The sequence below is a fragment of the Clarias gariepinus genome, chromosome 6 (genome assembly GCF_024256425.1).
Source record: "Clarias gariepinus isolate MV-2021 ecotype Netherlands chromosome 6, CGAR_prim_01v2, whole genome shotgun sequence".
Taxonomy (NCBI): Eukaryota; Metazoa; Chordata; class Actinopteri; order Siluriformes; family Clariidae; genus Clarias; species Clarias gariepinus.
The window spans coordinates 17,478,119-17,493,862 of record NC_071105.1 but is presented as its reverse complement, the minus strand read 5'-3'; the positions used below and the strand labels follow the sequence as shown (position 1 = coordinate 17,493,862).

The 15,744-nt window shown below is 39.4% G+C and overlaps 1 protein-coding gene across 2 annotated transcripts in view; it reads right to left on the bottom strand.

Annotated features, from left to right (window-relative positions):
• Positions 1 to 218: 218 nt before the first annotated feature.
• srgap3 (SLIT-ROBO Rho GTPase activating protein 3) overlaps positions 219 to 15,744 on the bottom strand; it is a 127,311-nt gene continuing 111,785 nt past the window's right edge. For both annotated transcript variants that reach the window (XM_053498432.1, XM_053498433.1), the window contains exons 18-22: positions 14,091 to 14,164; positions 11,568 to 11,748; positions 8,784 to 8,933; positions 8,118 to 8,433; positions 219 to 6,425 (exon numbers count right to left, since the gene is read on the bottom strand). In XM_053498432.1, coding sequence (XP_053354407.1) covers positions 5,985 to 6,425; positions 8,118 to 8,433; positions 8,784 to 8,933; positions 11,568 to 11,748; positions 14,091 to 14,164 — 1,162 coding nt within the window. In that variant the 3' untranslated portion in view covers positions 219 to 5,984. The remainder of the gene's footprint in view (positions 6,426 to 8,117; positions 8,434 to 8,783; positions 8,934 to 11,567; positions 11,749 to 14,090; positions 14,165 to 15,744) is intronic.

Sequence of the window (15,744 nt, the reverse complement as noted above, 5' to 3'; positions counted from 1 at the left end):
TGGTTCCTCTTAAGGTTTCCTTCTTTTTGTAAGTATTCTCAGGAAGGATTTCCTCGCCAACGTCGTCCTTGGGCTTGCTCATCAGGAACAATCTGATCATTTCAAACACATTTCCATAATTTTCTTTTGAGCCGTGAAGCTGCCTTGTAACAATGACCCGTGCTAAAAGCGTTATATAAATAACATTTAATTGAGTTGAATTAAATGATTAGAACATCTGGTTTAAAAAAAGAAATCATTTATTTTTATTTTGGATTTGAGAATTCTTCACATCCAGACAGTGGCAAGGTGTACAGTTAACCTACATTATAGGGAGGAATCAACCATCCAAACACTCATGAACGAACAGCATCATTGGACAAAAGGGTTAATAGGAGGGCAAAAAACAGTATGTCAATATTCACAACCCACTAGTACAGACGGACACAAGTTAAGTTTTATGAATGATGTGTCTAGAGAAGGAGGAAGTCTGTTACCTTACATACATACAGTCAAGCGTACATACAATACACACCCATTAGAGCATATGTTCTCAAACGGACAGAGAAAAAAAAAATCTTCCAGAATTCATGGTCCACATACAGTCTATAATGGACAGGAGTGCACCAAGTGCCTCAGTAATCGTGCAAGTACCATAGAAGATTTGACTAGGCCTTAAATACTGCAATGCATTAGCTAAAAGGATAGGTAGAAGGATTATATGATGAGCAGAAAGTCAAAGCTTTTGTGCAGCACAGTCTCAGGTCATACGGAGAGGAGACAGGAATGATAGGGATGATATAACACACATAAGAAACAGATGGTGATTGTTTAAACCTCAGTATGGTATGATTTGGACTGCAGCCATCGTACATGTGACATTAATCTCTAGCAAAAAATTCAATCGCTTTTACTAAAGTTAGGGTAAAACACTTGAGCACTTTAGAAGAATCCAGTGCAGGACAACAAGACATCTACTGATAGCTGAGCAGACCTTCCTGACAGTTCAAATTCTAATAGGATAAAGACGAAGGACCTTATCATAATTAATCCAGGCTTATCAAAGTCAAAAGAACTGCACGTCCCACGGAATTGTTAGAAAGTAAGAACAAATATGTAACAAACATTAACATGTGCACTTAATGACAATTTGTAATATGTGTCGTTTGTGCTCATATTTGGAGAAGTTGTTCATGGTGAAGACCAAGATGGAGGGCAGTATATCAATATACACAGTTAATTTCTTAGTTGAGCTGAATTATTTTAAAGATGCATAACTGTTCATGCTAATTTTACTTTCACTGTATATTCTATATATACACAGACAAATTGCATTATTCCATTTTATTACAGATCTCTGATTAAGCACATAAATTCAGCATTCTCCAGTGGAGGGACAAAGAAAAACTCTTTATGGCCTCCGGAGGGCAGTGCAAGACCTGCTGCAGGACCAAAGACACAGTGTCTGGGCTTTCCAAACAAAAATGAAAGACGGATATAATTAAAGACTACTCATTACAATGCTACAATGTTACCTTATAAAAGTCACAAACATAACTGCACAAAACCATACCTTTTCTCACTGAAGTGGGACCCTTAAGACTACATCTTTTGTACTTGTATTATTATTATTATTATTATTTGAAGGCAATTCTAAGAATGTTCACAGGGCACCATGCACACACATGCCTCAAGGCAATGATCTGTAGCCAGAGGACATCTACATAGATTTTGGCAAACATGCAAAACTCCACACAGACCCAATCTCATGGCCCAGAGACTTTGGAGCTGTGCCATGGCGATTATACACACTGCACCAAAAAATGGGCAGGCAAATTGTGATGGCTAGTCGACTGGATTACAGCGTCTCCAAAATGGCAGGTCTTGTGGGACCTGTTGAACAGGTGACAAGGACATGAATGCATAAGGCTCACTGATGAGTTTTGGGAGCAAAGGATGTCCCATAGAAGAGCTACTGTAGCATGAATTGCTGAAAGAGCCAAATCTGATTATGAAAGAAAGGTGTTAAACACAGTGCATCACAGACTGCTGTGTATGGAGCTGCATAGCCACAGACAGATCAGATTGCCCATATTGTGTCCACACCCAATATAAAGGACGTCTATAAAGGGCATGTGAGCATCATGGAGGAATGAAATAAGGAGGTCTGGTCTAATGACTTAGACATTTGGTCTTTTACATTGTGTATATGTCCAGTTGATGTCACTTACCTGAAAAATAGACTGTGGGAAAAAGGCAATGTTCTGCTGGGAAACTTGAATTTCATATGGATGGTTCATTGACCTGCGCCACCTACCGAGACAGCCCTTCTCGGCGATGGTATTTTCTAAAGGCAGTGACCCCCAAATTCCCCAAACCTCAATCCAAATAAGTAACTGTGGGATGAACTACTCAGATCAATGAAGACTCCAACTCTCAATTTACATAACATAAGGAATCTGCTGCTAAGGTCCTGGTGAAAGATACTACCCCAGCACACCTTTAGAGGTCTTGTGCAGCGTAGGATTCGATGGGGCAGTGCTGTTATTTTGGCACAAGGTGAACCTACACAATATAAGGAAGATGTATATTATACGTTATGACTGATATATGTATATCTTTATATGTATATTCATATATTTATTTGGGACAAACCATAAGTACTGTACAAATGATGCACCCTTAAAGATAGCACCTTACAGTTAAGGAAAGGTAAAATTTATGACAATTTTGGTAAGGGGCTAGTGTTTCCTAAAACCTTGCAACTGTGTAATTGTAAAAAAAATGTATGAGGATGCCCTTTTTACTTTCTCTGGCTTGACATCATATTTCATATGTAGGGATCATTGTCTGTATAAGTGAAAACATGTCACAGTAATGCAACGTTAGTACTGATGAACAACTCTCCTTGTCTCTGTTTAAAGGACTATGTGTTAGATCTGAGAAAGGCACAACTGCATTGTCTCAGAGAAGCACATGCACATGTGTCACCCTCACATGCACAATGAAGGTCCATGCAGAAGGAAAGGCCGAGCTAGCTGAGAAGTAATTAGAAACTGTCCACTAATTACTGGTTGTTAACACAACCGGGAATAAAATGCTGACAGTAAGATAAAGGGCCAAGTCATTGTAATGCAACATAAAAAAAAATGGTACACTGATCAGGGTTAAGACTCAGACACATACACCTTGTGCGTGTTTGAACCTAAAGCCGCAATAACGAGACAGATAAAGATGTCTGTGCTGTTGGTACATTAAGACGAGGGCTCCACTCTCTACACATCATCACATTGCAAACCAAGCAAAATGTGCAGTAACAGTACTTTTTCCCAGCAGAATTTTTCTTGCAACTATACAAGCATTTACAATTAGAGCAGAACAGGCAAGAGTTGGCAAATAAGACGGCAAAAAAAATGGACATGTTTGATTATCTGCGGTAAAGATGAGATTAGAGACTGACTGAAGCAGATAATTGGTTCAGTCGGGCAATCATCATGCCTGAGTTAGAATTCCTCTTCCAAGTGCAGGGAGCAGGAGGAGGGGAAAACTGGAAACCAGCTGAAGATGAACTGGAGTTGATGTGACAGAATGGGGGCAAGCGAGACATTCCCTGCAAGGATCTGCTTTGCATCGAGGTGGGAATTACCAATCTGGGATTAGCAAGGCTCGTCATATCGCTATATAACCCCATGTGTTAGAAATATAGAGTACTCAAGCCCTTTACGATTTTGGGAAAACAACGATTTACATTAAGTAAAAAGAGATCGATATTATCGAGGACTAGGCGGTCATGTAAAAGTGCAGTATGCGTACACTTGTACATTATGTGTGCAAATGTATCTAGAAGTGATGTGTATGTTTGTGGCAGGAGTAGAAGTTTGATATGATATTGACTGTATTTGGTGCAAATTTTTTTTCATGTGTTTTGCTTTTTTTTCCATGTGCTAGCTGCAATTTTCGAAAGATTACAGCATGACAAATGTTCGGGAAAACATGCAAGGTATCATCTTGTTCTTGTTCTATTGGATATGCTTAAGTAGAGTGTAGTTTGAAAAAAAATTCTTTAATGAGTCACTTGTACTGGTATGTACAACAAAGGGTTTGCTTATCAGGGGATCTTCCATGCAGAACCCTTTTAGAAAGCTAAGTACCCTTAAATATCTTGTTAAGTGACCATTTTCTAAAAGTGCACCCGGCGAACCTGAAGGCTGCTCATGAAAAGAAGGCATTGGTTTAATAGGAATAACTAGTCCAAGTGCGTTTCATATTTATGAGTTTTAGAAATGCTTTTTTGATGAAGACAGAATGTGGAAAAATGGAATATATTTAGAAGTAACGGCTCAGACAGCGAACACAAAGTATCCATATTTATGAATGCAGTCCTTGTTTGCTGGTTGTGACTCTTTTTGTGTGTGTGTGTGAAATGCCATCTATTCTTGCCTGTTCTGTCCCCAAATATACATGTTTGACATAAAAAACTACTTAAAATTATATACAAAGTAAACTACAACTTTACCACAGGTTTCTTACAATTAGTTGGTAATGGATATTGGTTTCAGTTTCTGCATCTCATATATGTTTACAACTTGGCTATGTTGTTACTTAACTGAACATCCCTTATACTACAAAACAAAAGGCATTACCAGTTCAAGTACAGTATATCTCTATTTACAACAACCCATGTGGGCGGTTCTGGAGTCACAGGCTGTGAGTGACAGTAAGGTCCTAGGGAAGATGCCATATGGTACCTCCCCTGAGAGAGAGAGCTCCGCCCCCTCTATAACAACACCTCTGGCCGAGTAGTGCAGAGAGAAACAAACAGCAATCTGGGTAGGTATTGCTCCACTGTGTATGACTGGCCTACGAGGGTGCCTTATCATTTATCATTATCATAATTATTTTTTAAATACACATACAGATAGTGATGTGTATGTGTGTGCATGTGCATGCGTGTGTGTGTGTGTGTGTGTGTGTGTGCATGTGTGTGTGTGTATTCACAGAAACATCTTTACTATATACTAATATATACTGTAGGGTCCAAAATTTGGACTCTGCATTGATGTTTGTATTTGCTCCACATATTCATAACAAAATTAAAATTTTGTTTTAGAATTTAGAAGTTCGTCATATTAAATGGAAATATAGCTAAATATCCAGTTTTCAAGTGGTTATGATTCCATTATATTTTAATTAACTTGTAACACCGATATACCAATAACACATTTTTTTTAAGTTAAACTTGATATTGATTTAGTTATTTGTGATTTAGTCATCTCACTCCCTCATCTTCTATACCGCTTTATCCTGTATTCAGTGTCGCAGGGACCTGAAACCTATCCCAGGAGACTTAGGGCACGAGGCAGGGTACACCCTGGACAGGATGCCAATCCATCGCAGGGCACACGCACACATACACACACTCATTCACACACTATGGGCAATTTAGGAACACCAATTAACCTAACCTGCATGTCTTTGGATTGTGGGAGGAAACCAGAGTACCCTGAGGAAACCCACCAAGCACGGGGAGAACATGCAAACTCCATGCACACAGAGAACGGGAATCGAGCCCGGCCGGGAATCGAACCCAGAACCTGGGGGTGCAAGGCGACAGTGCTAACCACTACACCACCGTGCCGCCTGATTTAGTCTTCTGTGTTATGAATTATCATTGCTTGGCTTCGACAAATTGCAAATCGAATGTTTTAAATAGTGCACTCTTTTAGTCCCTACTGTTTGTGGTACATAGCTGTTATTATTTTCCAGTATTTTTCTTCTTACACCTTATGTTTTATGCTTAATGCTATAAAAGTAAACTTCATGACTTTGTACGCCTCGTTGCCATAGTTACCGCGGCTCACTTCTAAAGTGTTCTGAGGCTTTTTTTTTATTTGATCACTAAAAAATAAACAAATGTAAAACATTTCCCCATTCAGTTTGGTCTTTTGTAAGGCTGGCAGAATTACAAAGCAGAGAGCCAACCTCGACCCTGACTCCTGGTGGAGCTACATGCTTCCTCCGTGTTTGTCAGCTGTGTTAGAGGAAGGGCTGCTGGGAAAGCTCTTATCAGTTGGGGTAATGGCAGGGCTGCCCACACCAGAAGAGCCAGAGCTGCTAGAGCGCTGCTGCTGAGAGGGCACGGGGCGTGAGGGCCTTATAGCAGGAGGTCGGAGCTGGGCACTGGGCAGTCTGGCACACATCGCCGGTTTGAATGTGCTCATCATCATGGTCTCAGCAGTATTGGAGGAGGAGCTGCTTCCACGTCGCAGAGCTGCTTCAGGGTCACGAATAGCGATGGTGTGTGAGGGGCTGGCTGGCTCCGAGCTTACAGGGTTTTTCAGTGGCTCCAGTGTGTCCAGCACCACGTCCGGTGCCTGCTTGGCTGTGTTCTGGCGTTCCAGCTCACGCAGCTCGTGCAGGGCAGTGCTCATCGTCTTCTCTATGTCCTGCATGATATGCACATTCAGAGACATTCATTCTCATAAAAATAGCATATAGTATCATAATAACTGGAGCTATTTAACTTCTAAAATAACTAGGTTTAACATATAGATTTGTCAACCTATTTGCATTAATAACTTTTTCCTGCTATGTATAGCTTCCGTGGCGAAGTTACCATCGCAATCAAGCACAACAGTTGCTGGGACTATATTTAGTTTATTTATTTATAGTTGTGTGGATTTGTGCTCAATCGGCCAAAAAGGCATGACTGAGATCAGGCACTGAGGTGGGGTAAGGATGCTAGTGTGTCGGTTCATTCCAAAGCTATTTGCTGAGGTTGAGGTTAAAGGTTCTGTGCATGCCAATTGAGTTCTAAAGCATGCCTTCAAAGAGCTCGCTTTGGGGACACTGTCATACTGGAACATGTCGGTGTCTCCTTGTTTACAGTAAATTTTTAACCTAATAAATGGCTAAGTCCCTTATTGTCACATATTAATACCCAATTACACGGGACTGCACCAAAGCCCACATTTTCCTAGCGCTATCATCACTGCTGCCATCGCTTATGTCGCCAGTCAGATGCCTCTGTCAATCATTATGTACTCTGAAGTGACCCCACACAGTTCTGACAGGCTGAAAGAAAAAGCGTTTTTTTGTTGTTGTTGCTTCCACTAGTAATTAAATTGTCGTTAGAAATATCCTTGTTTTTTTTTGAGGATATGATTGTTAAATGTTAATTATGTTCATTGACAGGTCTTTAGCATTATTTAAACATTTGGTAAAGTGTTAAACAACTTCCTCGTAAAATATTCACTGCTTTGTGGAATACCAGTTGCAGAACAGATTTATTTTCATGGTTTAAGCTTTGGCTTTGCTCAGAGCTAGGCTCAGCCATAATTTTATCTCGGGGTCCCATATGTCACTGCTGTGCTTTATCTATGACATGTATACAGTGCCTCAGCCCGGCCTCATATGCTATAAAACTCGCTGCTCAGCTTCCCTCATTCACACCGAGGGGAATGGCTTAGGACTCCACAGCTGTATGAAAGCTGTAATGATAAGAGGTGTTAAAGCCAACAGGCGCACATACAAAGACAGTCAAGATAATTAGGACTAGACATTCACTCAGGCACTAACAATGCAAACATTAAGATATAAATAAAGGTGAGATGAATAAACATATCATCTCTCACCTACACAATAAACTATTAATGAACTGAGGATTCTTATGAAAATCTATACACAAAAATGGCATCAATTCTGGGTTAAACATAAACTCTGCCAGTGTATGGACCATTTGTTTCCCGTTAGCTAAAGTGCAAACTTGAGCTGCTGAAGGATCATTAGCTGTGCTTCGTGCCTTAGTGTTCATAATTAAACTAATGCTGAACCAAATAGATAACTCTGTGGCAAATCATTTCTGCTCAATTACTTCGCTTCATGGTCACATGTTAGGCGGTTTTTATAAATTCACTTATGGTAAAGTATGCATATATATTTGAATCAGAACTACAGATGTTTTATCAATAAGGTCAAACAGGCACGACTTACAGTACCATTTATTAAAACTATAACTTTTATGCCAATAATCTATCTTTTTTACAATTCAGCTTTTATAAGTGGAATTATTCTTAAACTAAATGACACATAGATTAAAATGCATATCCAGTAAAAAAAAAACTCAGATCTTTCCTGACCTCAGCCAAGGCCTCAGCCTCCAGGCTCTTATGGTCTCCCAGGCTGCTATGGCGTGTACCAGTGCTCGGTCTCAGTGGATGGCCCTCTCCATACATCTTTCTCTCGGGGTAGTTTATAGTGCCGGCGCTGCCAAATGTGCCCAGGCGTCTCTTATCAGGACTTTCCATGCGGCTCCTGCTGCTTAACATGGCTTTATGGGGGCTGCTGGGACACGCAGCTGCACGAGGAGGTGTGTCAGAACCACGTGGAGGACTATGGCTCTCTGTCCCGCTGCGACGCCGTGGGATAGCAGCACCATCCGAACGCAAACGTACCCTCAAAACAAGAACGCACGCACAGTTAATTTCACGCACAAAACAATTCGACTGTTCCTAATGACTCTTAAATATAATGCGGGTTAGAGTACAGGGTATTAATACTCCTACAGCTCCAGGGTTACTGGTTCAATTTTGTGCCTGAGTTGATTTTAAAACCTTTAATTTGTCATCCGTTAATATGCGTACAAAAACAGTCACATAAGCTGCAGGCACAGGACAAAAAACCTTTGTATTTCTGTAATATAATAATGACTTTATTTACTGTGCGAATATCCTGTTCTCTAAATCAATAATATCAGCAACACTCTAGAAGTCAGCAAACCTACAGGATGTGGTATTGTGTCTCACCTGCCCATCATTGCACTGAAGTTATACTCTGGTGCTGTCTCACATGGTGAATGGAGGTCATTTTTGGATGAGGCCTTGTCATCTAGCAGGGGCCCACTGCTTGCCTCGCTGTCCGCCTTCTGACTTAGATTATCAGAAAAGGCGTCATCCCTGAGACAAGAGGGCAAAGGCAGAGCGATGGGTTTAACATTAATGAGAGCACATACTGAAAGGAAGTCTGCTCACAGTTTTGTGATAATTCAGTAAAACCAATTGGTTTACCAAGAAAATTACATTTATAGTAGCGCTTCAGACTGCTAAGCTGTATTTATTCTAATATGTCTTGCAACTAAAAGCTCCCACTTAGTAAGGGCCTATAATTTTTCTTAACCTGGCTCAGAATCCAGGCTTGATTGGCTCCATTCAACACCATACAAAGCAGGCAACAAGGCCAAGATCACACACATGGCACAAATCTTGATTTCAACCGGCTAGCCTTTAATTGCTGCTCGGTGCCAGCAGAAATGGAAAGCGATTTAAAAATGTTATTGGAGAAATAGCAGGCAAGACTGACCGCCCTCATGAGACAGAGAAGTTTTAACCTACAATACATAAAACAGGTGATTAGACAGATGCTTTTATTAGTATTTCAATGTAAGGAACATGTTTTAAAGAAAGAAATGCTGTAATTCAGTTTGCATAAATAAATAATACGGTATTTCAAAATTATTTAGAAATGCATGCCATAATTACAGCATTTTTCTTTCTATAAAACTTGCAATGTAGTGAAATTGCTGCTTTAGGTAAACATTCTCTCTGAATAACAAAGATCTGAATTGGCTGGCCTTTCTAGTGTACTATTGGTTCTTAAGCTAATGAATCTATTCTTTTAACTACATTGAAACAGTTTTATAAATTAAATGAAACAATTTTTCTGAGACATGTCATGGAGATAAATAATAACCTGGAGCCTAGTGAAATACATATGGGCAGTCAATGAAATTCTGAACAAAGACAATGTTTTTGGCATTTGCACATCACCACATTGAATTTGCAATGAAGCACTCAAGATATGAGTCTTCTTCATCAGTAGGTTGAGATCAAGTGCTTGACTTGGCCAGTGAAGAATCATTACCAGTTCTGCAGCATTTGGTTGAATCTGAACAGGAAGTATAGCCTTGTACACTTCAGCATTCATCCTGCTTTGTTTATCAGCTGTCAGGTCATCCAAAAACAACACTGATGCGCTTTCATTGGCAGCCATACACGCTTATGCCATAACACTGCCTCCATCATGTTTGACCAATGATGTGGTATGCTTTGGATCATGAGCTGTTCCTTTCTTTTTCTTTCTCTTCCCAACAGTTTGGTAAAAGTTAATAATGGTTTTATCTGACCAAAGAATCTGCCAAATTCATTCATGAATTACTTCATAAAACCATCTCTTGACTGTAGACTTGATAATGACGCCTTCCTCATTGAGAGTGTTCTTGCCTTGGGAAAATATTGTAAAAGGGTTCTTCCCCATCATGTTCAGAATTTTGCAGTCATTCACTTCAGTTGTCTTGCGTGGTCTCCGAGGCCTTTCAAACTGTTGCTGTATTTGCCACATCTAATGTTTTTTCTGTCTCTCTAATGGTTTATTTTTAAAATCTATTTTTAGCCTTGTGATTGCTTCCCTCACCTGTATAGACACCTCTTTGGACCTCATATTGAGGGTTTGAGTAGACAGCAACAGGCAACTGCTTGTCAGTCATTTGTTCCATTATTTATTACCCATCTCGAATCTGGTGTGTGTTTGAAGGTAGCTGTAATTCCGAAATACTTAATACTACACATTTTTCAAACCCCTTAATTTAAAGGTGAAACATGGTTCCAACGGTTCATTTCAAATTCAATGTGGTGGATCTGTCATCATTTAGTAGTTTACCCAATTAAGTGTAAAATGTAACATGGAAAATATGTCTAAGACAAGTGAAGGACTGAAGGGGGAAAAAATACCAACAGTATTGCAAGTAATCGCACTAAGTAGACTTAGTGTTACATTAAACCTAATAAGTAATGTCAATAATTAATTTGTACCATGCTTTCAAATTTCACTGTGATTGTTTAAACTTTATTAGTCATAAGCTCACAGGCAGGCAGAGAGAAAACTTTGCATTTTAACCAAAAGACCCCAGTGGAAAAATAGCAGCACTACCCCGCTCCTTTATATTGTCTACTAAAGAGATCACAGTTCCCACCCACTTGTTTCTACTGGCTCACAAGACTAAGACTTGTGAATTCAAAGGCCATCGTTCATCTAAATAAAGTTGGTGTGAAGAGAAAGTAACTGCCAGAAGCAAATGCACACCATCATGTCCTGTGTTGCCTCCCCTTTAGTGACCTGTTTTTATTTCTACTGTACTAGCTGAACTTTACTCACAGTCTGACCCGTTAACTGAAAAAGCATAAAAGCATCGGTTTCAAGTGGCTGCTGTATCACTGTAGCACAGGGTCACACATGTCCAGGTAAAATGTAGACATTGGCACCTCTAGAGGTGGAGGTTACAAGAAAAAACCAGGATCAACAGCAAATACACTTTAAATATACTTCCTCCCATTTTTTATAGACAGACTACGAATAGCTGGGGACCTTCTAATGTTCTGGCAACCCATAAAAATTGCAGATTTAAACGTTTTCCTGAAATGTCAGTGATGAATTAAGTATAAGACAAATGATCTTCATGGTCCACAACTTTATTCTCTTCTGTTCACCATTCTGAACTCTATGGAGTAGTGAGTGGATGGATGCGGTGTACTCACAGGTCCTGCACTACAATGTACTGATGAGGGATGAGACCGTCCACTCCATTGTGTCTGCCTTCCCACCAGTCCTCAGACGCTCTGTGGTAAAGCAGCAATGATGCTCCCTTCTTAAAGGAAAGTTCTCGCGGCGTACGGCCTACATAGTCGAATTTAGCGATTGCTTCTATCTGCTCCACTTCTGAGAAAAGAGGAAAAAAAAGCATAGTAGAATTAAGATAGATAGATAGATAGACTGATAGCTAGATGGACAGATAGAGAAAAAAGTCCAAAGTAAAACAAAAAGTGACTGACAATCTTTGTCATATTTTTAGAAGAAAAAAAAAGAGATTCTAATGAAAGATTACAATATCAAAAAAGCCCTTATGTATAGAAACTCGCTGGGGGATGCGATTTCATTCCCTACTTAAAAATGACCCTTAGCTCTTTCAATCTCACCAAGGTGCTCGAAATGCAAAGTGGAGGAGAGGCTTTATCCAAACCCTAGCAAATTGCCACCTCATGCTGTTTGCATGTCATTATTCTGAACAGACAGCAGGCTGCCCTTCTACCTCTTCAAGCTCTGTGTCGTTGTCAGGCACGGATGGAGAGCTGGGTCAGGAGTGCTTAAATACATGCATAAAAATAAATAGTTTCCCAGTAGGGAATATTCCTTCAACCAGCCAATCAGTTTCATTAAGGGCTTCAGCCAGGGGTGAAATTACCTACAGACATTGCATGGAGGGATAGAGGTGTGGCGAGCTCTGCTGCTTTATCCCCTGTGCATTTGAGCAGAAGTAATACCCTGACAGTAATCTCTGTCTATCAAGTGTGCTGGAAACCTGGGCTATTAAGAAAAGTAAAAAGGCAGAGAAGGGTTTTTATATTGAGGTGCTGACCACAGCAGAGTGGTATGTTTTAAAATTCATATTATACTGCATAGTGAATTCAAAGTGTAGTTTCTCAGCACATTTTGGCACAAAGAGGAAAGAGAGAGAGAGAGAGAGAGAGAGAGAGAGAGAGAGAGAAAGCATCCCTGCTGGCAAGCAAAAGCCACTGAATCACTGAATGAGATGTGAATTAGGAGGCTGGGCTGTGGAGGGAGCTTTGCTCCCTGTGCTGACTTTGGAATAGTGATTAAATCCACAAAGAGATACAGATTAGAATGTGTACAATGAGCTGTTTTGAGGCGTTCACATGTGTAGAGACTGTCAGGAAATACAGCAGGAAATTGGAGACCAAACAAATAGGGATGCATCGATACTGACACTGGTGTCTTAAACCATTCTGTGACATCCCTGGTTAATTAATATTAAATAAATATCTAACCACAATAAGGTGTAGTGGTTAATACTGTCGCCTTGCAGCTCCAGAGTCCCGGCTCTATTCCTGTCTTTGTGTGCATGAACTTTGCATGTTCTCTCCGTGCGTGGTGGGTTTCCTCCGGGTTCTCCGGTTTTCTCCCACAAGTCTTGCAGATTCGGTTAATTGGCGTTCTCAAATTGCTCGTAGTGTGTAAATGAGTGTGTGTGTGTTGCCCTGCAATGGACTGCACCCCACCTCGTGCCCTAAGTCTCCTGGGATAGGCTCCAGGTTCCCCGCGACCCTGAATACACGATAAAGCGGTATAGATGATGAGTGAGTGAGTGAGGGAGTGAGTGAGGGAGTGAGGGAGTAAGTACTATGACTAAAAAATAAATCCTTTTAGGTTTATTTGTTTTGGCATTGATGAGTACCAAAAATTGCACTTATATTCATTCCTTGCCTGAAAACTGGCAGTGATTCATCACTACCAAGAATTGTTTTCTAATCAGCAAAAGTGAATAGAGAGGAAGAAAACCGGAGCACAGAGATATGAGGCAGAGTAATAAGCCGCAGATCATGAGAGAGGAACGAGAATATGCAATGAATAAAAGCTGGTTAAGGAATGTTTTTCTCTCCTCAATGTTCATTGATTAAAACTCTGGAAAAATCATCGAGCAAGAATCTTGACAGCGGATTAGCATTTGTAAAGAGGAGTGTGTAAAGCAGACACAGAGGCTAGAGGGAGGTTGAGAGCATGAGAGCGATCAAGCCCAGTTCATCTGAGGCTCTTTCAAAAACTCAGTAGTCAAGAGCTATTTAAAGTCTGGCTTGATATCGACTCACTGCCTGCCAGCCAATGAGACGCCTCACTTGCTGTCTGATGATGGAAGAGCAGTGGTAATGGCTATGAGGTGAGTCAGTCAAACCACCATATGCACAATAGCAGCAATACAAAAACAACAGGCGTACACAAGTTGAAATACATCTACGGTATATAGATATCCATCTTACTATTCCTTCATGAAAGTGATTTTATATATAGTATATAATAATAATAATAATAATAATACAATATTTCATATTAACATTTAGATCTAAAACATGTAATGTTGTAGACAGTAGTTTTTAGAAAATATCGAGATAAATAAATAAATACCCATGATAGACTGTCTAAGTGGACAGAGGGATAAATAAAAGGAACAAAGAGAAAGATAAGTAAATAAAAAGTGCCTGCTGTACCGTCATCACTTGTATGTGGCTCCGTTCCGTTGTCCGCCTCATCAATGGTGCCTGGTTCACTGTGTGGGCTATCACTAAATGCACACACACACACACACACACACACACACACACACACACACACAGTTGTCAATACAAAGAAATTTCCACTATCAAATTAAACTGGTTTGTATTTTCCAGGTATCTGAGCATTAAAAGTGAAAAATCCATGTTGAAATATTTTGTGTACATGTTACACTTGCACTTATAATAGTGTCTTGCTCATAAATCTCTTGTCATGCTACTATAACAATGCAGACGTCCATCTAAAGATCAGATTTAAGAAATACAATTTGCTCAGTTGCCCTTGCTTTCTAGCATTACAAAAAGTGCTTATGTTTCACCTCAGCTACCATTAGGATTCCTTGAGTATTTTTTATAACACAACCTAATTAAATCACCATTTCATTTGGAAGATACAATTCAGTCAATTTACTACCGCTGAGAGCATACTGACACAAATAAAGCCCAGATAGTATTTTGTTCAAATAATTTTTCTACTCTGGTTAAGTGAAGCTTTGAAATCATGTGATGTTCCGGCTTCACCAGAGATGTCACAAAATGGCTAGATATTTTTCATGAACACAGCTCAGTAATCAAGCACCTATTGCCTCTACAACAATCAAAATAATATAGATTTCAGCATTCTGACTGTGAGCCTGTTTGTGCTGGTGTGTATCCATTAACCTCATGTTCAGCTCCTAAACACATTCAAGTTAAAAAGCAGGTATTTTTATACTGCTCGTAAACTAGTTTGTGACACAGAACCTGTGAATTATTTACTGTCATTTTATAATGGTTAATTTGAGTCACAGAGTGTTTATATTTTGCCATGTGGGTCTTTTATCTTAAGATTGTTGAAGTCATGACAATAAAATTTTTGTACTATTTTGCAAAATGCTCTAAATCCACCTCTCAGTTTTGTTACAATGGTACCTCAGCCTTCACTTGTGATCGCGGCAATGTAAATATTTAATATAATATCACTAAAGTGTTAAATAAATGTAATGTATATATAGAAGTATATATATATATATATATATATATATATATATATATATCTCAAACTCATGCTCAGACTGTATTTTTGTAGAGAGCCATACTGGTGGCAAATTAGACCAAACAATGAAGAGTTGTTGAGCACAAATCCTTTTTAATTACAAAGGTTGTTAAATATTATGAGAATCATTAGAATCAATACAAACTTCACTTTTATCATTGGCACATCATCATTATCCCATCTATAGCCTGTCTAGTCTTTAATTCATATTCTGTCTTTTTTTCTTGATTTCAACATTCAACTTCACCAAATGCATTTGGTTCATTAATGGCAGACACTGTTTTGCGCTGCTGTAAGTTTACACTTAAAAAAGACTGACTCTTTGTGAATGTGTCATGATTTTTTTTACAAACCAGCAACACCACCTTCAAAACTGATGTGGGACAACATTCACACCTTAACAGTATCAAAGATACTAAGATCTACCTAATGCTACATGAAACTTACTTCATGTTAAGCAGCATTAATGAACAAGGGAACGATTAGTTTTAAGTTGAACATGGTGCAAAATGTCACACAGACAACATATCTATGAAGCCTAAGAATATGATGTTA